At 64.7% G+C, this 25686-nt stretch overlaps 10 protein-coding genes across 10 annotated transcripts; 5 read left to right on the forward strand and 5 right to left on the reverse strand.

Annotated features, from left to right (window-relative positions):
• Positions 1–145: 145 nt before the first annotated feature.
• Positions 146–1455, reverse strand: Q8F55_004993 (uncharacterized protein; the record flags this gene model as incomplete). The annotated part of the gene is made up of 7 exons (XM_069353490.1): positions 146–159; positions 197–408; positions 443–510; positions 548–641; positions 675–787; positions 838–1042; positions 1307–1455. 7 exons carry the CDS (start codon positions 1453–1455, stop codon positions 146–148), a joined length of 855 nt encoding a protein of 284 aa, XP_069208132.1.
• A 1416-nt stretch (positions 1456–2871) lies between these two features.
• Q8F55_004994 (uncharacterized protein) lies at positions 2872–4147 on the forward strand (the record flags this gene model as incomplete). The annotated part of the gene is made up of 2 exons (XM_069353491.1): positions 2872–3250; positions 3306–4147. The coding sequence occupies 2 exons, from the start codon at positions 2872–2874 to the stop codon at positions 4145–4147; spliced, it is 1221 nt and encodes a 406-aa protein (XP_069208133.1).
• Positions 4148–4571: 424 nt separating this feature from the next.
• On the forward strand, positions 4572–5388 carry Q8F55_004995 (uncharacterized protein; the record flags this gene model as incomplete). The annotated part of the gene is made up of 4 exons (XM_069353492.1): positions 4572–4604; positions 4636–5006; positions 5053–5174; positions 5228–5388. The coding sequence occupies 4 exons, from the start codon at positions 4572–4574 to the stop codon at positions 5386–5388; spliced, it is 687 nt and encodes a 228-aa protein (XP_069208134.1).
• Positions 5389–5538: 150 nt separating this feature from the next.
• Positions 5539–6627, reverse strand: Q8F55_004996 (uncharacterized protein; the record flags this gene model as incomplete). The annotated part of the gene is made up of 2 exons (XM_069353493.1): positions 5539–6316; positions 6455–6627. The coding sequence occupies 2 exons, from the start codon at positions 6625–6627 to the stop codon at positions 5539–5541; spliced, it is 951 nt and encodes a 316-aa protein (XP_069208135.1).
• A 178-nt stretch (positions 6628–6805) lies between these two features.
• VPS20 (Vacuolar protein sorting-associated protein 20) lies at positions 6806–7849 on the reverse strand (the record flags this gene model as incomplete). Its single annotated transcript, XM_069353494.1, has 7 exons — positions 6806–6840; positions 6889–6982; positions 7129–7371; positions 7448–7537; positions 7585–7647; positions 7682–7724; positions 7764–7849. The coding sequence occupies 7 exons, from the start codon at positions 7847–7849 to the stop codon at positions 6806–6808; spliced, it is 654 nt and encodes a 217-aa protein (XP_069208136.1).
• Positions 7850–8081: 232 nt separating this feature from the next.
• Q8F55_004998 (uncharacterized protein) lies at positions 8082–10757 on the forward strand (the record flags this gene model as incomplete). The annotated part of the gene is made up of 4 exons (XM_069353495.1): positions 8082–8895; positions 8935–9117; positions 9153–9628; positions 9666–10757. The coding sequence occupies 4 exons, from the start codon at positions 8082–8084 to the stop codon at positions 10755–10757; spliced, it is 2565 nt and encodes an 854-aa protein (XP_069208137.1).
• A 163-nt stretch (positions 10758–10920) lies between these two features.
• On the reverse strand, positions 10921–14454 carry Q8F55_004999 (uncharacterized protein; the record flags this gene model as incomplete). Its single annotated transcript, XM_069353496.1, has 1 exon — positions 10921–14454. One exon carries the CDS (start codon positions 14452–14454, stop codon positions 10921–10923), a length of 3534 nt encoding a protein of 1177 aa, XP_069208138.1.
• A 3635-nt stretch (positions 14455–18089) lies between these two features.
• Positions 18090–19505, forward strand: Q8F55_005000 (uncharacterized protein; the record flags this gene model as incomplete). The annotated part of the gene is made up of 2 exons (XM_069353497.1): positions 18090–18378; positions 18433–19505. 2 exons carry the CDS (start codon positions 18090–18092, stop codon positions 19503–19505), a joined length of 1362 nt encoding a protein of 453 aa, XP_069208139.1.
• A 669-nt stretch (positions 19506–20174) lies between these two features.
• On the forward strand, positions 20175–23655 carry PIM1 (ATP-dependent Lon protease pim1; the record flags this gene model as incomplete). The annotated part of the gene is made up of 3 exons (XM_069353498.1): positions 20175–21429; positions 21467–23419; positions 23462–23655. The coding sequence occupies 3 exons, from the start codon at positions 20175–20177 to the stop codon at positions 23653–23655; spliced, it is 3402 nt and encodes a 1133-aa protein (XP_069208140.1).
• A 232-nt stretch (positions 23656–23887) lies between these two features.
• On the reverse strand, positions 23888–25151 carry MSP1 (mitochondrial dynamin GTPase Msp1; the record flags this gene model as incomplete). The annotated part of the gene is made up of 4 exons (XM_069353499.1): positions 23888–24190; positions 24242–24487; positions 24549–25072; positions 25112–25151. 4 exons carry the CDS (start codon positions 25149–25151, stop codon positions 23888–23890), a joined length of 1113 nt encoding a protein of 370 aa, XP_069208141.1.
• Positions 25152–25686: the final 535 nt, after the last annotated feature.

A 25686-nucleotide genomic window follows, 5' to 3' on the forward strand; every position in this document is an offset into this window, starting at 1 on the left:
TCAGAGTGGAGGTGGCAACAAAATTCAGTCGGTGCCTGAAACATGCAGCGGCGGAGAAGGCAGCCAGGCAGTCAACGACAACACGGCTCGATGCATTACACTGTACAACCAGCATGATCAACATGCATGGGGTCCCATTGCGCCTTCACATGTGGTGCTCTGGTGGGTCAGCTTTAACCATTGCCAGTGCACCCACTCGGCAGCGTCTCGAGCGGACGACTAATCTTGAGCGTCTGCAAGCTGTGGCGCCAGGCCTTCTGCGCGCCGAACGCGAACCCGCCGAATCTCGAGCCGGGCGCGTACGGCGCGTCGGTGTCGGTGGCCGCCTTCTCCGCCGTGCTCGGCGAGGGCTCCTTCGTGCTGCTGTAGATATCCCACGCCGAAGCCGCGACCTTGGTCTGGGGTGTGCTGGGCGTTAGAGCTGTCCCATTCCCACACGTACAGGTTGGCGTAGTTCTCCCACTTGAAGAGCGAACGCAGGGCGCGCGCCTTCTCGCGCAGGAAGATGCCCTGGTGGGTTAGCGCTGGCAGCTGAAAATGCACCCACGACGACCATGTTGAGGCAGCCCATAACGAAGAGCATCCACGAGGCCACCTGCGGGAAGAGGCTCGAGTAGTGGGAGAGGACGGACGCGGCGAGGCTGGCGTCAGTGCTGCCCGCGCCACCGACTCACAAGGCCTGCAGCGCGCCGAGACATCCCAGCCCGTGCCCCTTGCTCAGCATGGGGAGGTAGACGTCGAAGAGCGTCTTGGGGAAGCCGACCTCGGACGCGATGAGGACGAGGGTCTCGAGCACTGGCGTCAGCGGGGCTCGATCGCCGACGCACAGATGAAGACGCGGTTCAGGATGGACCAGAACGCGCCGCCGGTCTGGGAGGGGATCGTAGAGTGCTGCATGTAGTTGCACGTCCAGGTGTTGTTGGCCGACGTGGCAACGGTCGTGTTGAACTCGGCCGCGCGGCGCGAGTGGACCGTCGAGGTCGTGCTGACGGTCGACGTGACCTCGTTGGTGTGCTTTGCGGCCTTGAGCACGGCGGCGTCGCTGGGTGGGTGAGTTTGAGGCGAGTGGTTACGGTGGCACGGCCGTCGCCGCCTTCCTCGTCTTCCCCGTCTTCACCGCCTTCCCTCGTTCGCTGGCCCTCTGCCTGGCGCCCGGGGATCGACTCGCCCACCGACCTACACGACTGGGCGAGCGATGCTGGACCCGCCCACCCACCCCTATGCTCGCTGCGCGAGCGAGCCATACCGCCACCCCTCCACCGCTCCTCCCCCCCGACCCATCCACCGCTCCCCCGCCCCCACTCACCCTACAATCGTCACGATGTTGCTGATTAGGACGAGGAGCATTGCGATTATGCTGAGCGCTCGCAGCGCGTTCAGCCCCACGAAGAGGACCGACGATGGGCGCTGGGCTGTGGCGAATGGGCGGAGGTGGGCAGGCGGGGCGGGGGTCATTGTGCGTGGTACGTGGTGCGTAGTAGGCGTGGGGGTGAGAGTCAGAGGTGTCAGAGGTGTCAGCGTGTGTGAGTCCGTTGTTGCTGGTCTTATAGTCCTGGCAGAGTGCGAACAGCGACTGCGACGACGGCGATGACAATAGCGACGAGGTGAGAGGATCAGCGCAGAGTGGCATTGTCTGCCACAATGACGAGGGTGCGGGTGTGTGTGGTGTGTGGGTCAGAGTGATCCACCAGGCGTGTAAGTTGCTCGCCCGCCTTGACTACGAGCGCTTACTCTGAACAGAACAAGGGCCCAAAAGTCTAGAATCATGATGTAGCAGGCACACATGGTCATGACTGCCAAGCTGCTACTGACTGCGGCAAGCTGCCCGCCGCCCGCCGCCACGCGCCGCCGTGACGCGAAATAAGCGTGCGCGGTGTGCCTGAGCTACCAAGGTGAGGCAAGGCGAGGGGTGCCCGCGGCAAGTCGTCGTCGCGTCAAAGTCGCCGCCAGATCGCGTCGTGCTAAAAAGAGTTTGCGCAATCACCGTCAGCCTCTGCATGCATACATATGGACAGCGAGGGAGAGGAACAGCGCCCATCATTCGAGGGTGCGCCGTGCATAGGGCCCCTCAGTCGGCCAGAGCCCAGACCGCTCGCTCGGCGGTGTGGGTCAGGCAAGTCAAGGGATCGCGGGGTGGGCGGGCGGGCAGCACACCCGACGCGTTTTGGGCGTGCCGTGGCGCGCGCGCTTTCGCCTTCAGGGGGGAGCCCGCGGCCCCAGCCAGCAAGCCAGCTGGCGGCATTTCCCTCTGTTCAGGCTACCCGGGTTCGGTTCCATTGTTCTTCAAACGGGAGGCGTGCGGCGCGGCGGCGGCGGGCGAAGAGGACGACGAGGACGAGGAGCCAGGCGCTGCTCAGAGCCCCTCGAATTTAGAGCCCCCTCGGGGTGAGACCCCTTCCTCGAAGGCGCGGCGGGAAGGCAAAGGTCAAGCACGCACACACCTCTGTAGCCGCACGCGCCATCAGTCTCACTCACTCTCGCTGCTGTTTGCCATCTGACCTCTTTGCACAACCCACTCCTACTCCAAGTCCTTCCTTTTTCTCGACCCCCGTCCCTCTGGCCCCTACAAGCTCGAGCCACCGACGCACCCACGCACTCGCGCACCTCCTCCCCACCCACGACAACGCAACGTCCAAAGACAGCTGGCCTGGCTCGCGCGCTCATTGTCCAACTTGGTTCTTACTTCGACCTCGCCGCCTCCGACTCGCCCTCGCCTCGTCCACACTCGCTATTGTCATCCTCCATCAACGACAACAAGGCAAACGACAACGCACAGCGCGCGCACTCCACACTCGTTCGACAACAACAGTACCTACACCACACCACCTTTCGCCCCCCTCGCCCCAACCCCCTCCCCCCACCACCACCACAATGCGCATCGCCCCCGTCGCAGTGCTCATCCTACCCCTCGCCCTGGCGGCAGAGTCGATTCCTCATCACAGGCGCCACCACTACCGCCGCCAGCTCACGGTTTCCGAGTCGCAGTCGGGCAATGGCAACCTCGCCGCGTCGTCGGGCAGTGGCGCCGCAGTGTCGGACACACCCACGACCTCGGCCGTGGTGCCGACGACTACGCCGGTAATGCCCACGACGACGGCCGCCCCGCCCACGACCTCGGCCCCGGCGCCCACCTCGGCCGCGCCGACGACATCCGCCCCGCCCACTACCTCGGCGCCCAACTCGGGAGTCCCCGCGTCAAACGACCCGTCCCCTTCTTCAGCCGCCCCGACCACAAGCGCTGCTGCTCCCAGTGCGTAGTACCCGCCCGCCCGCCCGTGCCTTGACACCGCGTGCTGACTCCTCAGCCACCACCGCTGCGACCCCCACTGACCCGACTACGTCGGCGACTCGCGACACGACGACGGCGACGGGCTCGAGCGGAAGTGCCAGCGGCACGCTGTCCATCCTCAGCCCGACGATTGTCTCGTCGACGCGCAAGCCGTCGTCGTCTGCGTCGTCGGCGGCAGAGAACGAAAAGTCGAGCTCTGGCGGCCTGTCCAAGGGCGCCATCATTGGTATCGTCGTGGCGGCGTCGGTCGTGGGTCTGGCGGCCATCATCTGGACGGCGATTCGCAAGTGGAAGCTCCGCCCGTCCAAGCGCTTTGACTCGCGCATGCAGCCGATCGACTTTTCGCCCGACAACCGTGAGCTTGGTGACGACTTCCTCGAGAAGACGCTGCACCGCTCGGCGTCGAACGCGTCTGCCGACCGCCAGCGCCAGCAGTTTGTGGCCGACCTCGACCACGACAACAACCTGACTGCGGGCGTGCCCGAGCACGACTTTACTGCTGGCTCTGGTCACGCTGCGGGTGCCTACCCCGTGTACGACCAGTACGGCAACCCGCACCCTGCTCACGACGGTGGCTACTACGGCAACGACGGCTACGGCGGCTACCCGCCCGAGGCTGCTGCTACTGGCTACCCTCCTCAGCCAGGCACTGCGGCCAACTACAACTACGAGTACCCTTCGCAGGACCAGCAGGCGCACGGCTACGCCGACGTGCAGCGCGGTTCGTCGCCTCCCCACGGCGCACCTGCCCAGGCTGGGTGGACGCCTGACCCGCTTGCGGGCTCCGACTTCCAGCTGTCGGGGCGCCCAACGGCGGGCGAGGGGCCGTACGCCCAGGCCGCTACGTACCGGTACTGAGCGGGCGTGTGCGTTTTGCTACGGCGTGTTTGCCACGGCGTGTTTGCCATGGCGTGTTTGCCACTTCGGCTTGGTAATTAATGCCCTTCTGCCGTGTGTGTGTGCTGTGCAGGCAGCGACACGCGCGCGGCTGCGCGACGGCGCGCGCCCGATGCAGAGTGACACGTCGGGAGCAGGCGGGCCGTCGCGCGTGTCACCTTGTAGAGATGTATTGGTTACTTTGGCGTGGGGCTGCAGTGGTGGGGTTGGGTGTTGGTTGTTTGGCTTGATCGGGAAGGGGTCAGGCCCGGCGACGTCGGCGCTGGGTGATGGGGTGGGGGAGTGGGTGGAGGTGGCCAAAGTCTGGCCGGGCGGCGGCTGGCGGCACTCGCATCTTCAGCGCAACGTTGTCAACACGGCGTCGACCACACGGCGTCAACACACAATGGCGACGGCGAAAGTGCGATCCGCAAGCAGCGTGAGTGCTGTCCCAACACGGCTGACGCCAGGCCCCGGCCGACGAGCTGGCCCCGCACCTGCCCAGGCTGCTCCCCGGCGCCCAGCTCGCCCTCTACACCGCCGCCCAGCTCTCCCCCAGCGCGCGGGACGCGCTCTACACGCTGCTGGATAGCAACATGGCCCCGCTCGCGGCCCACACGAGCATGGCGCACGCCGAGGGGCCGAAGCGCGCGGAAATGTTCCACCGCGACGCGCGATACCTCGTCCTCACGCGCCAGCAGCCCATGCCCGGCGCGCTGCCCCCCAGCCCGGCGGCGCGGCGCCGCGTCGACATCAGCCCGGACGAGCTGCTGGGCTTTGCGAGTTTTCGGTTCGATACGGAGGAGACGGCGGGGGTGGAGGACGCAGAGGTGATATACTGGTGCGTGCGGGGGCGGGAGAGAGGGAGGGAGGTGCTAATGACGCAGCTACGAGGTCCAGCTCGCGCCCGAGGCGCGCGGCGCCGGCCTCGCTGGCCAGCTCATGGCCGAGCTCGAGGGCATCGGCGCCGCGCGCGGCATGGACAAGGCGATGTTGACGTGCTTGGCTTGTGAGTGTAGTCACTCGGCCGGGTCGGCTCGCTGACGCTCGCCCGCCGCTAAGCCAACACCCCCGCGCTCCGCTTCTACGCCAAGGCCGGGTACACGCCCGACGAGATCGACCCGACGCGCATGGCCGACGACGACGGGTGGGAGGACGTCGACGCCGACGGCGAGGTGCGCCGCCCAGATTACCGCATCCTCAGCAAGGTGCTGGCCGCCTGAGCAGCGCGAGCGCAGCGAGCGCGAGGAGCTCGGCGGGCGGGGCTAGGCAGGCCGGACACGCCGGCGGACACGACGCACGACGTATAATGCAGTATTCATGGCTCTGTATGTAGAGTATGCTATGGAAGGTGGGGTGCTGGGGCGGGTGTGCTATGGCCAGGTGGCGAGGATGAGCGCGGGGACCGTCGTGCCGCGGGGCTCGGGGTCGGCGTCGGCGTCCCCGTCGCGCACCCCCGCCGCCAGCTCAGACACCAGCGCCGCAGCCCGCGCCGCGTCCAGTCCCCACACGCCCTCGGCGTACCGCCAGTCCCTGCGCGGCCGCTTCGCCCGTGGGCGCGGCAGCGGGGCCGGCGAGGGCAGGCGGCGGAGAAAGTCGAGGCTGGCGTCTGGCGGCGCGGCCGCCGCCGCCTTGCCGTTGTCGGGGCTGCTGCCGGCACCGGGGCGCAGCGCAAAGAAGGCCGCCACGTCGTCGTCGGCTCGGCGCCGCGCCGACGTCCGCTTCGTCGGCGTCGTCTCCAGCTCCACCTCGTCGTCGTCGCCCCGCGCGCGCTTGCTCGGCGTCGTCTCGCCCCCGCCAGCGCGCTTGCTCGGCGTCGTGTCGGCGTCGTTTTCGGCGGCGGCCAGCCTTGACGGCGTAGCGCACGCGCGCAGCGGGCTCCCTGTGGCCGGCGCGTGCGGGCTCACGAGTGCCGAGACGTCGACGCCCGACGCATACTTGAAGCGCTTTTTCGGCGTCGCGAACGGCGAGAGCGCGGGGGCGGCGGACGGCGCCGGCGCGCTCTGCGTCGCTGGCCGGCGGCGCGAGGGCGACTGCGCGTCGGCCGTCGCTAGCAGCCGCCGCGAGGTCGCGAGGGCCGACTTGAAGCGCGCGGGGCTGACCGACGAGGCGCGCTGCACTGCTGTTTCGAGCAGGTCGTGGGATTGGACTCTGGGTGGTTAGCGGTTGTCGCGGCGCGGCGACGGGGGCGGCGGCCACAGGGTGACGGGGCCGCGCTCACTGCGCATGATCTCACACGGCGCTCGGCACACTCGGCGCTGCGCGCCTCCCCTCGCCTCGCAGACTCACCGCTCACACCCCAGCAACGCGGCCACGCCCACCAGCGCAGTCCGCTCCTCGGGCCGCAGGTCGTTGCCCTTGCCCGGCGCCGTGAGGTGCCGCAGCGTCGACAGGATGTCCGCGGCGACGGGGAGCGCGGGGTGTGTCGCCGACGGGAAGAGGGGCGCGAGTTCGTGCGACATGGCCGTCGGGTGGAAAGGAGACACGAGTGAGAACAACAAGTTTGTCGTGACGCGTTTTGACTTCTGAGTGGCAAATGATTCCAGCGGGTCCTGACTCCAGGTCCAATGTCCACCGCCCACCCTCCCGCCCACCCCATGCATGCTATGAGTACAACGCCAACGCCATCGCCATCGCCATCTACGCAGCCAGCGCGACGCGCTCCGGCTTGCTCGCTGCGGCGTGAGCTGTGCCTCCGCCCCACGCAACGCGACTCGACGTACCTTGCGCCGCCGCGGGCTCCGCCTCGACCGGCTCGTCCACCGGCGCGTCTGGCAGGCTGATCGGCTGCGTGTCGGGCACGTCTGGGATCTTGGGCTGTGGTGTGAGTGGGTGGACTGGGGTGTGGAGCGCGTGGAGCGTGAGGTGTAGGCAGGGGGGAGGTGGAGCACTCTAGCTCCCCACCCCGCTCTCCCACCCCGCCCTCGCGCTCGCTGCGCTCGCACTCGGCACTCGGCACTCACCAACGCCGCCCTCTCCAACTCCTCCAGCTCCCGCTGCACCGCCTCCTCCTCCTCCGGGGTCATCTGGCTGGCCAACGCCTCGTCAATCTCGCGCTGGTACTCAATCCCCTCGCGGCTCTGGTCCATGAGCTTCTCGACGCGCTCGAGCGACACCTCGGCCTGGAGCTGCTTGAGGACAGCCGAGCCCTGCTCCAGGCCGTGCACGACGGTGGCTTGGATCTGCGTGAACTCGATGGTGCTGACCTGGAGGAGGGTAAGCGTCAGTCGGGCGACCACACGGCGGCGGCGACGCGCACGCAGCCCACCCCGCCCCACGCACCAGATCCTGCAGCGTCTGCAGCTGCCCATCCGTCCGCGTCAACAGCTGCTCCTGGTACTTTCGTTGCCTGAGCGCCGTGAGTGCTCTCCGCTGGGCAAACGTCAGCGCGGCGGCGGCGGCGGCGTCGCCTGGCGCACCTTGTCGCCCTTGGCCAGCGCGTCCTTGGCAATCTCATGCTCGCGGTCCAGCACGACCTGGATCTGAACGTCAGATATGCCAACCACTCCCACTCACCCTCTTCTGGTACTGCTTGAGCCTGTCGCGCTGGAGCTTGAGGCTATGTTGTTAGAATCCAGCCCCGCCCACGCCCACCCACTCGAGCACGGCCCGGTCCTGCGCCGTGATCTTGGGCCCCTGCTGGGCCATGCCCATCTTGACGAGCGCATTCTGCCATACGCCCATGGCTGCAGGGGTGTTGTCGTTGTTGCAGAGTGCACAAAGTCGAGATGTGTGGGGCTCGAAGTGATGGCGACGATAGCGGGGGCAATGACATAAGGCGGCGGCGGCGTCGACCTGCCGTTGTGTCGCTGTGCCTAGACTGGCCGCGCCAAGTCGTCGTTGACAGCACACTCTCCCCCAACGTCTGCACATCCAAACCACCCACCCACTCCGCATCACATCCTAGGCCACAGCCATGTTCGGCGTCAGCCTGTCGGACAGGCTCAAGGCGGCTGTAAACCAGATCGAGCAGACAGGCAAGGCGGCTGTCAACCAGTTCGAGCAGACGGGCAGCCAGCTGCAGCAGCGAGCCATCAGCGCGACGCAGGCTCCCGGTGCGCCGGCCACGACGGCAACCCCAGGCGCGGCCGGCTCGTCGTCTTCACCCCGGCCAGCCTCCCCGGCAACAAGGCCAAAGGTCACGCCCGCCGCGGCGTCCGACTCGCCCCGCTCGCCCCCCGTATCAACATCACCGACAAAGAGCAGCACGTCGCACCTCGCAGAGTCGGCGATTGGGAGCCTCCGCCGCTCTCTGCAGCTCCAGCGCGAGTCGCTCGATATCTCACGGCCAGGGTCCGCAGAGCTCAAGGAGGCGGATGCACCGGCTACGCCGCCGACGATTGCGGTAGCGGATTCGTCGCGGCCGGCGACGCCGAGAGCGCTGTCGGCCACGGCCGCGCCGTTCTCCCTCGGCTCGCTGGCGTCGTCTGCTGTGCCGAGTGGCAAGGCGACGCCCGGAGACGTGTCGGACACGGAGGGGGGCAAGGCGGAGGGCAAGGTGACTGACCCCTTGTCCGTCCCCCTGCCCGTGTCGCCGGCTGCAACGCCCGCGAAGGAGCAGACCGACCCGCTGAGCGCTGGGTTGCTGCCAGCGGCTGAGGTCAAGGAGAAGGCGGCGGCCGAGCCAGAAGCAACCCCGAGCAGCTCGCCGAAAGCCAATGGCGACACGACCCCGGACGCCGACGCCAGCGTTGAGCAGCGTCTCGCAGCGTCCGAGAGGCGGTTCACAGGTGAGTCGACGCCCGTCGCCCGGCCCAGCTCACACGCAGACCTCTCCAACCGCTACACCGAGCTCCTGGGCCAGTCCCACGCGGCAAACAAGATTGTCAAGGAGCTTACGCCCCTCTCGGGCCTCGCTGACATTGACGCGTTCGAGGGCTGGCTGCGCATGGCCACGACCAAGCTCGGCTTGTTCGAGGACCAGCTCAAGACGTTGCAGGGGAAGTTTGACTGTGAGTACGGGTTTGCCGGCTGCACTGACGCCCAGTGCAAGCGTCGCGCATGGAGGAGCTCCGCGATACACACCGACTGGAAGGCGGCTCGCAGACCGACTTAATATCCAAGCTGCGTAAGCAGCTGTCCGACGCAGAGGCCAAGCTATCCGCCAAGGCGACCGACGCCGCCGATACGAGCCAGCTCAAGGCCGACCTCGCAAAGGCGGAGACGCGCGCCAAGGAGGAGGAGGAGAAGCGCACAAAAGCAATTTCCCTGCTCAAGACTGTGCGGCAAAAGCACGTCAAGGTGGAGAAGGAGAAAGAGGTGATCCAGCAGGATCTCGCCGAGGCGCGTGCCGAGCGGACCAAGGCTGGCGAGGAGGTCGAGAAGATCAAGGCGGAGCGCATCACCCAGGTGGACCAGCTGCGCAAGGGCTTTGAGCGTGAGACGGCCAGCATCAAGGAGCGGAGTGACAAGGAGCTCGCGGCGAGGAAGGCTGCGTGGGAGCTGGAGATGATCACGACCAAGGTGGGTTGACGTTGCTGAGGGGAAGCTTACACCACAGGCGGCGCACGCCAAGGAGCTCTCGCACAAGGCCACGCGCATCACATCGCTCGAGTCTCAGGTCAAGGACCTCACCTCGACCAAGGCCAAGCAGTTTGAGACGATCCAGAGCAGGCAGTCGGAAGCCGAGTCGGCGCGCGGCGAGCTCGAGGGGTTGCAAACGCGCACCAAGGAGCTCGAGTTCCAGCTCCGCGAGGCAACGGAGCGTGTCGCGCTTCTGGAGGACGCGCCGAGCGCCCGGTCCCCCGACGTGTCCGACGCGGCGGCTGCCCCTGCGCGCCCATCCGGCACCTCGGCAGCAGAGGTCCAGCGCCTGCTCGCCGAGGCCGACGCCAAGTCGGAGGCCAAGCTCTCTGATCTCCGCTTCAAGGTTCGCTCGCTGGAGCGCGAGCGCAACGAGCTGGAAGAAGACTGGGCGTCCAAGCTCGCGCAGCGGGTGCGCGAGCTCGAGACGCTGAGGCGCACGCTGAGCGACAAGGAGGAGGAGGCCGCGACGGCTGCTGCAGCGCGCGCGGAGCGCGACGCACGCATCGACGCGGCCGACGCAGCGCGGCGCGAGCTCGAGCGCGAGATGGTCCAGCTGCGCGCGGCCGTCGAGGAGGCGCACGCCGACGTCGCGGTCGCGGCCGAGGCCGAACGCGCGGCGCGCGAGGAGCTCGCGACCGCCGGCGAGGCGACGACGAGCGTGCAGGCACAGCTCGACGAGGCCAAGGCGCTGGCCGACAAGCTGCGCCACAACAACAAGACGCTGCGCGACGAGATGAGAAAGGTGCAGAGCAGCGTGCAGCTGCTCGAGCGCCAGCGCAACCCTGGTGTCGGGTACTGGGGGGCGAGCGGCGGTGCCGAGCCGGCCGCGGCCGCGGTGCCCCCCGTGGCGACACCACCAGCGCCGTCGTCCGAGGCGCCCTCCGGCAGCGCGTCGCCCGCGCCGTCGCGCGACGAGGAAGAGGTCAACCTCGAGTACCTGCGCAACGTCATCCTCCAGTTCCTCGAACACAAGGAGATGCGGCCGAACCTCGTGCGCGTGCTGAGCGTGATTCTGCGCTTCACGCCACAGGAGCTGCGGCGGCTCAACGCAAAGCTCAACACTTAGAGACTGTATGTATGAAGGTGTGCATCGGGGCGGCTACGGGGTACGGGCACTGGGCATTCATTTCTCTTCCTTGCGTTTGGTTTTGGCTTTTCTCAGAGTGGGGCTTTATCGATTCTTCTTGTGTGTCAGGCGGCTGGGCCTACGGTGCCGGCACGAGGGCCGGCTACAGGCCCCAGCGCAGCGCCAGACTGGACAGCACGACGCTGACACTGCTGAGCGCCATGAGGACGGCACTCCACACGGGGCTGAGCTTGATGCCGTTGGCGGGGAAGAGCACTCCGGCCGCGATGGGCAGGCACACAAAGTTGAAGACGCAGGCCCACACGAGGTTGAGCCACTGGCGGTTGCGCACCTTCTTGCTGAGGTGGAAGAGGGTGATGAGGCTGTCGAGCGACGACGAGAGGATGACAAAGTCGGCCGAGGCGAGCGTCGCCTGCGACCCGTGGCCCATGGCGGCGCTGACGTCTGCAGCCGCGAGCGCGACGGCGTCGTTGAGGCCGTCGCCGACGAACATGACGCGCTGGGGCACAGTCTTTGTGCGGAACACGTTGCTGAGCGTGCGCGACTGGGCCTGCATCGCGGCGATGGCCTCGGCCTTGCCCTCGGGCCCGACGCCGGCGTGCACGTCCTCCGGTGCGATGTCGAGCGTGCGCGCGACGGCGTGCGCCGTCACCTCGTTGTCGCCCGTGAGCATGACGAGGCGGTAGCCGCGCGCGCGGAGCGTCTGCAGCACGCCCTTTGTGGTCGGGCGCGGCGGGTCGGAGAGCCCGAACATGGCGGCGAGGGAGAAGGACGCAGTACCGACGCGCGCGCCGACGAGCACCACGGACTTGGCGTCGCGCGCCCACGAGGTCACGCGCTCGGCGTCGTCGGCGCCCAGGTCGAGCCCGTTCTCCTCGAGCAGCTTGGCGTTGCCGATGAGGAGCTCGAGGGTCTCGTCGCCGACGGAGGCGAGCGCGCGCAGGCCGCGCCCGGCGATCTCGGCCGTCTCGGTCACCTTTGCGTTGGACTCCTCAAAGCTCGCGTTGAGGTATTCGACGAGGCCGACGGCGAGCGGGTGCGTCGACTGCGCCTCGACGTCGCGCAGCGCGTGGACGACGGCCTTGCGCTCGACGCCGGGCACGTCCTTGTGGAACTCGTCGGTGACGACCGACTTGCCGACCGTGAGCGTGCCCGTCTTGTCAAACGCGATGGTGGTCACCTGCGTCGCGCCGGTGAAGGCCTCGCCGCCGCCCGAGGCCAGGATGCCGGCGGCAGCCGCGAGGCCGTTGCCGACTGCGTTGGCGCAGGGGACGGCGAGGCCGATGCCGCACGGGCACGCGACGACAAGCACAGAAATGGCAAACTCGAGGGCGAAGAAGGCGCGGCCGCCGTTGCCGTGGAACCACTTGGGGTCGATGAGCCCGCCAAAGGTCACGCCCATCCAGATGGAGAGGACGACGATCGAGATGTAGACGACGATGGGGACGAAGACGCCGGTGAGGCGCTCGGCCGCCTTCTCGAGCGGAGCCTTGCGCCCGCTCGCGTCGGACACGGCGCGGATGATGCGCTCGAGCATCGTGTCGGACGCGAGGTTGGTCACGCGGATCGTGACGGGCGCAGACTGGTTGGTCGTGCCGGTGAACACTTCGTCGCCGGGGCCCTTGGCGACGGGGAGAGACTCGCCCGTGAGGGACGACTCGTCAAACGTCGTGTTGCCAGACACGATGACGCCGTCGGTCGGGGGTAGGGCGCCGGCCTGGATGAGGATGTGGTCGCCGTACTCTACGTTGTCGACGGGGATCTCGCGCGCAGGAGCAGCGGCTTCCTCTGGCTCAGAGTGGTCGTCCTCCTTGTCCTTGACGCCGTTCTTCTCGTCGTTGGCACTGCTGTCGACGAGCCAGGCAGTCGGGGGGCGGAGGTTGCCGAGCAGCGACACCGCGTCGGTCGTGCGCGACTTGGCGTACGCCTCGAGGGTGCGGCCCAGCAGGATGAACATGAGGAGGAAGACGGACGAGTCAAAGTAGGTCCCGATCGACATGTTGCCAGAGTGGGCGCCGGCCTTGACGTCGAGCGCCATCATGGCGACCGAGGCAAAGTACGACGCGGTGGTCGAAAGCGCCACGAGCAGGTCCATGCTGCCGAATGTGAAGAAGTTGCGCCACGAGAACGGGCGCGACGGGATGTTGGCCATCGACTTGGGGCGAAGGAAGGTGGGGACCAGGTGGCGGAGGTGCGGCCACACCGAGTTGAAGGCGCGGATGTAGAACAGCCTGCCGACGCCAAACTGCACCGGCGTGGCGAGGGCAAAGAGCGCGATCGTGCCGCGGTCGGCGCCGCCCCAGACCGGCTCCATAAAGTACTGGCGGAAGCCGTTGCGCTTGGGGAGGAGGACCATGCTGACAATGCCGATGATGAAGGTCGGGATGGCGAAGAGGAAGGCGACGGCGAGGTGCGACCCGAGGATCTTGACCTCGTGGCGCTGCATCTCGCGGCTGCGCTCCGAGAGGCTCTGGTTGCGCACGACCTCGGCGTCAAACTCGGGCGCGACGTCGGTGAGCGACTGGAGGATGTCGCGGATGGTGAGCGGGTCGTGCGGCGCATACGTGATGGTCGTGACGGGGGCCTTGAGGGTGAGCGGGGTGAAGGAGCGGAGCGGCATCGTCTTGAGGTGGTCGTTGAGCTGCACGATACAGTTGTTGCAGAAGACGCCGTCAACGCGGACCGTCACGGTGCGCAGACCGGGGCCGTCCTTCTTCTTCGGCCCGTTCACGGGGGCCGAAGTCACGATCGTAGCGTCGTAGCCGAGGTCTTCAATCGTCTCCTTGATGGCCTCCGCCGACAGGCTGGCCTTGTGGATGACGACACCCTTGTTGTCAAGCAGCACGATGAGCGCCTCGGTGATGTCGGGGTTCTTGCCGAGCTCGGACTCGATAGTGGACGTGCACGAGGCGCACGTCATACCGTCGATACTGTACGTCGTCTTGATGAGCGCGTTCTCATCAGGCTCGTCGGGGACGTCGGGCGCCTCGGGGTGCGTCTCGATCACCTGGGCATCGTAGCCCAGGTCCTCGATGAGCTCGGCGACCTCGGACGCAGGGAGCGACGCCTTGTGCCGAACCTTGCCCGAGGACGAGAGCAGGATGATGTCCGACTCGAGCACGGACGGGTTGCCCTTGAGCGCACCCGTAATGGTGCCCGTGCAAGAAGCACAGGTCATGCCCTCGATGGACAGGGTCGTGACCTGGATCTGGTCGGCCGGAGGGGGGCTCGAGACGGTGGGCGGCGCGAGGCCATTGGTAAGCGCGTCCTGCTCGGCGCGGCAGGCCTCGCAGCGCTCGAGGTGGCGCGCATGGCGCTCCTCGGCGCGCCTCTCTTCCTTGGTCGCGCGGCGCTTGCTGCCGAGCTTGGAGAAGAGGGACGGCTTGGCGGCAGGGGCGGGCGCAGCCTCCTCGGTGACGGTGAAGCCGCCCTCGGTAGCGAGGATGCCCTTGACCTGGTCAACGATGCGGCGGTACGACGGGGTCTTGGTCGACGAGCTGATCGACGTGTCGATGGCAAAGGTGACGCGGTTGAGGAGCAGTGAGATGGACAGGTTCTTGACCGACGACAGGCCCGAGAGCAGCTGCGTGATGGCCTCGACGCACGACGGGCAGTGCATGTTGGACACGAGCAGCGACGCCGTGGGCAGGTGGGTGGGGATGTTATCCAGCGCCATGGTGAGCTGGCTAGCGCGATGGCGGCGCGATGACGACGCAATCAGATAAGACAAAGGTAAGATGGGGGTGAGACAGAGTGGCGATGGGGCCCGAGGGTATTATATGCGGCCTTTGTGTGTCTCAGTAGGCGCCGTGTGGAGCAGATAGAGCTAGCTCCTGCCGAGAGATTATCGCGTCGTGTTGCCGAAGCAAGAATGAGGCAACTTTGCGGCGAGTCTGACAAAGATTGGGCCACTGATATCGACGATACGACGATTGATGCGTCATGTCGCGCCGAGTCAATTCACTCGTAAGCAAGTCGCAAAAAAGCCGCGATTTGATGCGTGTATTGTGCGGTGAGACGGGAGCAAATTGGATGCACAACGGCGACTGATTGCGATTGCATGCACCCTTAAGGGTCACGTGAGTCACTTTGCTGACTGCTGACTGTGTCGGTCGGCGCCGTCGGTCGGTCGGTGGTTTGATCCACGCGAGTGCCACACATGCCACACAACTCCAGCCACCTGCAGGAAGGCGCGACATGCTTGTTGAAATCCGCAATGTTTCTAGTCGGCGGCCAGTCGTACCATTGTCGTCGCGCTCCTGCTGCCCCAGCCAGCCAGCAGAGCCTGCCAGCAGCGTCGCACGCCCCGCCTAGTGTTTCCAGAGGACGGGCTCCACGTAGGTGTGCCCGTCCATTGGCACATTGCTTCATGAGGAGTTGGGTTCAAAGGGGCAAGTGTTTCGACAGCTTGTTGGGAACACGAGCACCCGCCACCCGTCATTGTTTGTGTACGTAAATCGACTTGCCTCGCGTGCATGCATGCTGCAAGAGCACATGCCAGCACATGCAGCCCGTCGCCAGGCTTCAACTTTAAACAACGGCAGTGCGACGTGCTACCGGCTCCCGACTTTACAACATGGAGGGTCAAACAGGAACACTGGGGCATCCTCAGCCACTCACACAACAACGCGTGCGTACCATGCTCGTCAACCCTGCAGCTACTCACGCCGAGAGCTGTCGTAAACTCGGCTTGATTAATGAGTTGCGGTCAAGCCTCTACCGTGCATGCCGTGTCTGAAACGATTGCGCAGTGCTTGCTGTGGGCAAGGCAAGCCCACCGGCGCAGCCCAGGCCAAGGCCGTGTCCCCATTTAACCGGCTCCTGGATGTGCCTCAGGTGGCTTGTAGGGGTGACTCATGTACCGTTGCACTGGCCTCTACGCGTCACGATGGCCATGGCTGGCTGGCTGGCTGGCTGGCTCATGTACGCACTTGTAGTACGTACATGTGCCGAGCGTGTTTTGAGTGCAACGCGCACATCCATCCATCCCGCATGTTTGAAGCTCCAGGAGAGTGCTGCGCAATGTTGCCGACATCAACAAAGTGCCTGCTTTGATGGTGTGCTGGACGTGCTCAACCGCAGTGCAGACTGTCAATAGCGCGTGAAACAGTTGCATGGGCGGCACCGACAACCAGGGTGGTCGACGTTGAATGAAAGAGCCCACCCTGTCTAGTTACGGAGGACCTCGTCCCGGCGGAGGGTATTGGCCTTGTGGGGTGGTCGTGGATGCGGACGCGGTCGCGGATGCGGCCATGCCAAGCCCCATGCCTCTAAAGTAAAGTAGATGAAACGGACGCGCGTACGCGCTCTAGCGTGGCGAGGCGAGGCATAGCGAGGCGGGCACGAGGTGGGCGCGGAACTGGTGGAACAAGATGCGGGTCGCGAGCGAGCCCGACTAGATGCACGAGAGAAGCGACAGTGGCTCACTTCAGATGAGCAAGGTGGTCAGGGGCTGGGCGTTGACCAGCAGGACCAGTCGCGTCTTGCAAACGCCACACGACTCAGGCACGGATCACAAACTGACGGAAGCCAGACAGGGTATGCAGTGCAGATTTAGCGGAGCGGAGGGGGCTGCCTGGCGCGCGCGGCTGGCTGGCGACGCTGGCGACTTGTGGCTGCCGTTCGCTCGGTTGGAACCTGAGCCGCAACTTGGCCGGTTTCGGTCTAGCAGCGTGCTTGCTCAAGGCTTTTCAATGGCCCTCTCCCCTTCTCCCTGTTTTGCAGCCAGCAACCCGTCAATCTTGCGCATATTCGGCCCCTACCCACCCCTGGAGCCAAACCCTGCTTACCATTATTTACCCTGACGACACGTCCCTGTAAGCCGTTCGATCCGCCCGTCTGCCGTGGCGCCTGGCTACCCGCCGCCCTCGGACTGGACTCGAGTGGGCGCGCGGGCTGGCGGGCGCGCGGCTGCAAGGCGGCGAGGCGTTCCCAGTCGCGTGTGCATACTCTCGCGCGTGCGCGCGCAGCGCGCCGTGCCCTTGTCCCTGTATCATGTCGCCCCCCCCCACCACCCCCCAGACCCTAAACCCTACAGCCAACTTCGAACTTGCCCCTTGCGTACCCAACTCGACAACGGCCAAAGGAAGCAAGGAAGGAAGGACGAGGCAGGTTGTTGCATGGCCGAGCATCCTGGACACCTCCTCCTCGTCCTACATCCCCCCCTCTTCACTCTTCCTCTTCTTGTCATCTTAACAACACCAACGGCCCGTTTGCTGGTTCAACGGCCGCGACACTCTCTCGATACTCTTTTCCTAGACCAACACCACACCGGCCATCGACACGGGCCATACTTTCACTCTTTTATCATACAACCCCCCCACGCCCCAGCCTCCGTCCTTCTCGACAAGCAGCGGACGCGATTACGACCCGCCCAAAGACGATAACCTCGTCCCCCCTTGCCCCCCCAGTTGCACAGCTTGCACGACGTCGAGATACGACTCGACCTGCTTGCCTCGAGGGACGCCCTTCCCCTAAATTTGCGGTTGTTGTCAGTGACCGTTTGAGGAGCACCGAGTAGACTGGAATCAGTGGTGTGCACACGCGTTTGGGTGAGTCCAGTTTGCGCCGATCATTACACCTTTCCAGATCATCCCTAGTCGTGCAGCGCACCAAAAGGGGGGAGTCGTGTGTGTGCACGTATGGCACACGAGGCTCGTGCATCGGGCACGGCGTCGTTGGCGGGCGTGAGGCGTGAGGCGTGCCGCCGCCGCCGAGGGGGCGTCAGACGCACCGACGCGTGCACTGTCGCCCGCTGGGATCTCTCTACTCCCACTGTGCACTGCGCACTGTGCCCTTGCAGTGCAATCTGCACACTGCAAGTCTGTCGTCGTCCCCGCCTGCCTCTTTGATGGGCCTGTGGCCTCTACATGATGGTGGCCAAAGCGTCCAGCCACCTTTCTCCCAACGTCGCCCCGCGCCCCTCCTCCCCCTTCCCCCCGCCCCTCTGTCAACCAACATCCCTCTCTCTTCTCTCTTTCACCTCTGCTCTTCTGGGCGCCTCGCAGTCACCACTCATCCCCCTCCCTACTACTTATTGTGCATTCCAGTACTAATCCCACCAGTTTCCTCCGCGCGTTCCTTCTTTCGCCCGTCCGACTCTAAGAGTTCGTCTTCGACCATTCTCCGCGCCACCCATTGCCGCTTGTTCGCTGGCGACAGGTGCCGAAAGTCGGCCTCCATCTAGCACATCCAGGTTCTGGCAACCTCGCCTCGACGGCCCCCCACCCCACACCCGCAAAGAGCTTCGAGCAGGCCTCGAACAACCCCCCTCAACCCACCACCACCACCATCAAGCTGACAACAATCAACATGTCCGCTTATCTCAACTACTCGTCCCCTGACCCGACTCCTTTACGCACCGTGGCCCACTCGGTCGCTGAGGCGGCACTCGAGTCGGGACCAAACTCGCCTTCAATCAACATGTGCATGTCGGATCTGATGGACGCCGCGCCTCTCCTCGATGACGCGTGGGTCGAGACGGCCGACATTGGTACATGGCCACGCCTGAAGACCAAGCGTTCAGAGAGCCTGGCAGAACGCGGACAGCCCCTCTGGGAGGCTGTTGTTTCTGCCCAGGAGCGCCGTGAGCGCGAGTTTGGTGAGTCTTGTCGAGAGATGTTTTCGTGGCACTGGGCGCTGACTCTTTGCTCAGGTTCCCCCATTATTGCCGCCCCCACCCCCAGAACACCCAGGACACCAGGACGCAACCCCTCGCCCCGCGCGTGGACTCTGGCTCACACGCCCATGCATGCGAGGCTCACAGCAGCGATCAACTCGGACGGCAGATCAACGTATGACCAGGACGTCTCGCTCACGACGCGCTCAGCGGAGCAGTCTCCTGTCGACTCTGCCTTCTCGGTGATGCTTCCTCTTGCCGACGCCCTCCCCCGTCTCTCGGCCCAAGATTTCGCCATTCAGGCTCAGGAGAAGGCCGCCATCGCCGCCCATGCGCGCACCCGATCCGACGTCAACCGGTCGCCGTCCAGTGTTCTTCGCTCGCAGCAGCAGCCAAGGTTCCGTCCCCGTCTCCCAAGTCTCGCCCAGATTCAGGCCAAGATGCACGGCTCGGGTTCGTCACCAGTGTACACCAACCACCGGGGCCAGTTCCGCAGCGACTCTGTCGACTCTGTCGACTCTGAGGGCCCCCAGACCCCCACCGAAGAGTTCTCCTCGTTTGACATCAAGGCATACCTCGGCTCTAGCAGCCGCCCCATGACTCCCGACAGCCCGTCGCTGGAGTCTCGTCTCGCGCCCTTCCTCCGTGAGCGTACCAACGGTCGCCTGTCTCGACCAAGGTCCTGTGACGACTCGTTTGCCGACGACGACTTCACTCGCACACCTCTTGCTCCATCTCGTGCCCATAACCAGGCCACCATCAAAGCAAGACAGTCGACCCCTCATACCCCAGTAAAGGCTTTGTTCGACCGTGACCGGGTCACTTTTGTGGTTACGCCACCAAAGTCGAAGGACTACCCCGACCAGCCCACCTCGCCGACCGAGAGCGTTCAGTCGACCGCCTCGTCGACTCCTTCCCTCCCGATCATCACCTGCACTCCTGCAGTTGAGCCCGACTCGGACGAGGAATCTGAAGGCGACGTGATTGTGTTCAACGGCGAGGTCGAGCTCGACTCTGACGACGAGGATGAGGTTGAACGAAGGGAGCGCGAGAAGCGGGGAATGGAGATGCGGAGCCGATTGCTTCGTCGGTCATCAGAGGTTCTTTGAGCCACTTTTCGGCCGATGCTCCGATCGGGGGTCCAAGTTTCCTAATCCTCCGTCCCTGTCTCGTAGCTGTGTTTATTATATCTCTCGGACATTGATTACCACCACCCCATCCCCATCCCCCTCCCTCTCCCCTCCCCCCATACCGCCTGGCTTTTGACAGAGAAACTCTAGGGCGTGTACAGTACGTGTTGGACTCTCGGGCCCAACCATAATGATGCAGAATGTCGTCTGTTCATGACCTAAACGCGTGTGTGTTGAAAGACTTTGGGTGGCCGGCATTGTTCTAGATTGATCCATTAGGATTTTGCCACTTTTGTAAATGAAAAGGGATGGAAACGGGACTTTTGAATGGTGGGACCCCTCCACCTTTTGGTTTGGGTGCTGGGTGGGTTCGGCCTGGCCGAGGCGAGTCAGCGCACGATAGGCTGGTTCCGCCAGAGACAGCCGGTGGTCGTACGCGTGATGAGCAAGCGTCACCGACCGACAGACGACAGGCAGACTGATTGCTCGTGTCGTCCGTCCACTCATCCTTCTAGCACTTTGCTGCTGCAACAACCTTCTCTCTCTCAGATCTCAGACTGGCAGTCGACAAACTCGCATTCACTCTGTAGCGGCATTCATTTACTTTATCACCACTTTGCATTCGACAACCGACACACCCCATCACTCATGGTGCCTCTTCGTGTCGTCGCGCGAGCGAGGGGCCCAAGGCTCATTGCAACCTCGGCCCTCCGCATCGGCGTTCCAGCATCATCACCAGCTCCCATCGCCGGCCCCTCAAGATGCGCAGCAGAGTACCTCGCATGGCATGCCCGACCATCCCTCCAGTCCCAGGTCCGCGCCCTGCACTCGTCGCCCCGCTCGTTAAAGGACAAGCGATGGGTCAACTCGGCGCAGAAGGCAAAGGAGGAGGCCGAGGAAGGCGAGGGCGAGGCGGCTGAGGAAGGCGAGACGGCCACCAAGGAGGAGACAGCTGCGACCGAGTCGTCCAAGAAGGATGTCAAGTCCAAGGTGGAGCCGGCCGAGGCATCCGAAACGGCCAAGACCGAGGAGAAGAGCGCCGCCGAGTCCGAGTCCAAGACGAAGCAGGCGGCCTCGTCCTCGGCGTCCACTATCCCCCCGCCTGAAGGCGTGGCCGCCACCAAGAGCGCCGGCTCTGGCAAAGGCAAGGAGATTGCCAAGCCCTCGATCCCCGAAATCTACCCCCAGGTCCTCGCCCTCCCCATCACGCGTCGGCCCCTCTTCCCCGGCTTCTACAAGGCCGTCACCATCACCTCGCCCGCCGTCATCAAGGCGATCCGCGAGCTCATCGCCCACGGCCAGCCATACATCGGCGCCTTCCTTCTCAAGGATTCCGACTCGGACTCGGACGTGATCACGTCGCTCGACCAGGTCCACCCCGTCGGCGTGTTCGCCCAGATCACGAGCGTCTTCTCGTCGGCCGACACGAACCGCCAGCAGAACGCTGACGCCGAGGAGGGCGGCGAGCCCAAGCCCGAGACGCTCACCGCCGTGCTCTACCCCCACCGCCGCATCCACATCGACGAGCTCGTCGTCCCCGGCCCGCCTGAGCCTCCTGCCGTCGAGGCCGAGGCCGAGGCTGCGGCTGTCGAGAACACTGTCGCTGAGCCAAAGGAGGAGGCCGAGGTGGCGTCGTTCGAGAAGGAGGTGCCCAGCGTCGAGGAGACCAAGGAGGCTCTCGGCGAGCAGACGACCGAGGACGGCGAGGTCACCGACGACCACAAGCACCAGTCCCAGATCGGCTTCCTCCACCCTCTTCTCCCTGAGATCTCGCTCACCAACGTGTCCAACCTGGTGCTTGAGCCTCACAAGAAGGACAACCAGGTTATCCGCGCGATCATGGGCGAGATTCTCGCCGTCTTCAAGGAGATTGCGCAGCTCCAGCCCATCTTCCGCGAGCAGAGTAAGTACCCCTGTACCGGCCTTGGCTGACCCCGCAGTCGCCTCCTTCACCATGTCCAACTCGGCCGCCAACGTCTTTGACGAGCCCGACAAGCTTGCCGACTTTGCCGCGGCCGTTTCGACTGGCGATGTCCACGACCTCCAGGCCGTGCTCGAGTCGCTGTCTGTTGAGGACCGCCTCCAGAAGGCCCTCCTGATCCTCAAGAAGGAGCTCATCAACGCCCAGCTTCAGAGCAAGATTTCGCGCGATGTCGAGAGCAAGATCCAGAAGCGCCAGCGCGAGTACTACCTCATGGAGCAGCTCAAGGGCATCAAGAAGGAGCTCGGCATGGAGAGTGACGGCAAGGACAAGCTCGTCGAGCGCTTCAAGGAGAAGGCGGCCAAGCTCGCCATGCCTGAGGGCGTCAAGAAGGTGTTCGACGAGGAGCTCAACAAGCTCATGCATCTCGAGCCCGCGGCTAGCGAGTTCAACGTCACCCGCAACTACCTCGACTGGCTCACCCAGATCCCCTGGGGCGTTCACTCGCCCGAGAACTTCAACATCGCCCACGCGACCCAGGTTCTCGACGAGGACCACTACGGCCTCAAGGACGTCAAGGACCGCATTCTCGAGTTCCTTGCTGTCGGCAAGCTCCGCGGCACCGTCGAGGGCAAGATCATCTGTCTCGCTGGTCCCCCCGGTGTTGGTAAGACCTCGATCGGTAAGAGCATTGCGCGCGCCCTTGGCCGCCAGTTCTTCCGTTTCTCGGTCGGTGGTCTCACCGATGTCGCCGAAATCAAGGGCCACCGCAGGACCTACATCGGCGCCATGCCCGGCAAGCCCATCCAGGCGCTCAAGAAGGTCGCCACTGAGAACCCCCTCATTCTCATCGACGAGGTCGACAAGATCGGCCGCGGCCACAACGGCGACCCATCTTCTGCCCTTCTCGAGATGCTCGACCCCGAGCAGAACACGTCGTTCCTCGACCACTACATGGACGTCCCGGTCGACCTCTCTCGTGTCCTCTTCGTCTGCACTGCCAACGTCCTGGACACCATCCCTGCGCCCCTCCTTGACCGTATGGAGGTTCTCGAGGTCAACGGTTATGTCTCGGCCGAGAAGATGAACATTGCCGAGAAGTACCTCTCTCCTCAGGCAAAGGACGCATCAGGTCTCAAGGACGTCGACATCGAGATTGAGCCCGAGGCCATCGAGACGCTTATCCGCTGGTACTGCCGCGAGTCGGGTGTGCGTAACCTCAAGAAGCACATCGACAAGATCTACCGCAAGGCTGCGTTTAAGATTGTTGACGACCTTGGCGAGGCCGCCCTCCCTGAGCCCGCAGAGGCAGCAGAACAGCGCTCAGTGGAGACGCAGGAGGCGGATGTGAAGCCCAAGTCGGAGCGCCTGCCAGGAGACGAAGCCGGCAAGGAGCCCGACACCACCCACGTTACTACCAAGGTGCGCGAGCCCCTGACCATCCCCGAGGGCATCCACGTCCGTGTTACCAAGGACAACCTCAAGGACTATGTCGGCCCTCCCGTCTACCACAAGGACCGCCTGTACACCAAGGCGCCACCTGCCGGTGTCAGCACTGGTCTTGGCTACCTTGGCAACGGATCCGGTTCCGTCATGCCCATCGAGGTCACGTCGATGCCCGGCAAGGGCGGTCTTCAGCTGACCGGCAAGCTCGGCGAGGTCATCCGCGAGTCGGCCCAGATTGCGCTCAGCTGGGTCAAGGCCAACGCCTTCCTGCTCGGCATCACAAAGAGCGAAGCCGACCTGACTGTGAACGACCGCGACATCCACTTGCATATGCCCGAGGGTGGCATCGGAAAGGAGGGACCTAGTGCAGGAACCGCCATTCTTACTGCCTTTGTGTCGCTCTTGACACGCACCCAGGTCGACCCTGATGTTGCCATGACGGGTGAAATCTCGCTCCACGGCCAGGTTCTCCCTGTTGGTGGCCTCAAGGAGAAGATCCTTGCTGCTCACCGCGCGGGCATCAAGAGTGAGTAGCGTTGGACTGGTTGAGCTCCGCTAACCCCCCCAGAACTTGTTGTCCCTGTCGCGTGCAAGTCTGATATCGACGAGAACGTGCCCGAGAGTGTCAAGGCGGGCATCGAGTTTGTCTTTGTCGAGGATGTGCGCCAGGTCATCCACGAGGTCTTCCGCGGCACCGACATTGCGCAGCGCTGGCTCGAGACGCTGCCGGTCGACGAGCCTCCCCAACGCGAGAAGCACTAGGCGGCATGGCATGGCGTAGTAGTTTAGAGCACAGAAGTAGAGAATCGCATCGGAATCGGCATGGGGAAGACACAATCATCAATGCATCACTCTTGTAACGCAAATGCTGATGCTGCTGCTGCTGCTGCTGCTGCTGCTGCTGCTGCTGCTGCTGCCGCCGCCACCGCCGCCGCCGCCGTGTGAGATGGGATGCATGCGACAAACCCAACCATGCAATCTAAGTAGCGACAATCTAATCGACAGGGTCAATGTACGCTGCGGGTGCGGCCTTGCGCGATGGGTCGACATAGTTGTGGGCGTGCGAGTCGTGGAGGGCAAAGTCCTCGAGTGTGAGTGGGCGGACCTTGAAGCCCTCCTTGCGGGCGGCCTCCAGGCCGTCCTTGCCGGCCCTGCCCTTTTCGCGCATAAACTCGCGTACGGGGACCATTGCGGCGTTGCGGCACGTCTCTTTGAGGTCGGAGCCGGACAGGCCGTCGGTTTTGCGCGCGAGCGCCTCGATTGTGAACCCGGGCGCGGTTTTCGTGTGCGAGAGCATCTGGGGGGGGCGTCAGTGGCGAACACGCGGCACACCGGCGGCACAACGCACCAGTGTCAGGATCTTGACCCGCTGCTCGTAGTTTGGCAGGCGGATCGCAAAGCGCTTGGGCATGCGGCGGAGGATTGCCGGGTCGATATCGTTGGGCCGGTTGGTCGCGCCGAGGACGAGGATGCGGTCCGAGCCGCTCGTGAGCCCGTCCCACAGCGTCATAAACTCGGCCTTGAGCATGCCCGTGACCTCGTGGTCGGCTGCCGAGCGCTCGCGGAACAGGCTGTCGATCTCGTCGATAAAGATCTGGGGGTCAGCATCAAGGCGGCTCGAGCGAGGGCCCCGGACACTGGCACCGGACACTCACGATGCTGGGCTGGACCTTGCGCGCGAGGCTGAACAGGCCGTTGACGAGCTTGTTGCTCTCGCCAAACCACTTGCTCGTCAGGCTCGAGAGCGGGAGGTTGATGAATGTCGCGCCGGATTCCTTTGCCAGCGCCTTGGCGAGCATCGTCTTGCCGCAGCCCGGGTGGCCGTAGAGCAGGACGCCGCGCGGCGCCGACAGCAGCCCGCCGCCGCTGGCAAACAGCTCGGGAAAGGTGAGCGGGTAGATGACCGTCTCGCGGAGGCTCGAGATGATCTCGTCCAGCCCGCCGATGGACTCGAACGTCGTTTCCAGCGCGCCGGGAGGGATGATCTCAGCCGCGATGCTAGTCTCGTACTCGTCCAGGTCGAGCGCCGCCAGCTGCTCCTTGGACAGGCCGGTCTGCGAGAGTAGCGACTCGCCCTTGGCCTTGGCCTTCTTGTTCGCGCCGCCCGGCTCGGCGAGCGACGAGAGGACGTATCGCAAGGCGTAGTACAGCGCCACTTGTGATGCGGCGAAAAAGGCCACTAGGGGGGGGGTTAGGTGTGACGGCGGGACGCACTCACCGTCCATGACGACGCGGCCGACGTCTCTTGAATTTGGCATGGTGCGGGAGGTGGGATTAGTGACAACAAGAAAGTGGGATAAAGTCTGCGACGGACGACGACACGCAAGTAGGTAGGTCGACGGCCTCGTTGTTTTCGGCAATGTGCGCCGCCGTGGTGGCAACCCGAGTAAGTAAAAGCGGACACAGGCGGCCGGCCGGCTCGCGGCTCGCTGACCGGCTCGTGGGTGAGATGGGAGACGACCGACGGAGGTATTTTTCCATGACAGCGTACGCAAACGTCACGAAGATGGCGCTATGGTGGCGACAACTGCTCAGGGTGGGACACGTGGGACGCACATGAGAGTCGCGTGGTTATTGTCACGTCGTAACGTCACTGTAAACATGATTGTTAGGAGGCGCAGCGTTCTGCTACTTAGCTACTTATCTGCTAGTCGCTCTCTTCTGCATGCATTCGTTTGCTCTCTGTCGTTGCCAGCTCTGCTCCATTCCATTGCGCGTCGCCACTCACGCCGGTGCGAGCTACATTACCCGCCACCCTCGGTGGCGCTCGGTGGCTTGAGCCCAGGTGCGAGC

This window comes from Vanrija albida, assembly GCF_041260175.1.
Source record: "Vanrija albida strain AlHP1 chromosome Unknown contig_4, whole genome shotgun sequence".
NCBI classification, from domain to species: Eukaryota; Fungi; Basidiomycota; class Tremellomycetes; order Trichosporonales; family Trichosporonaceae; genus Vanrija; species Vanrija albida.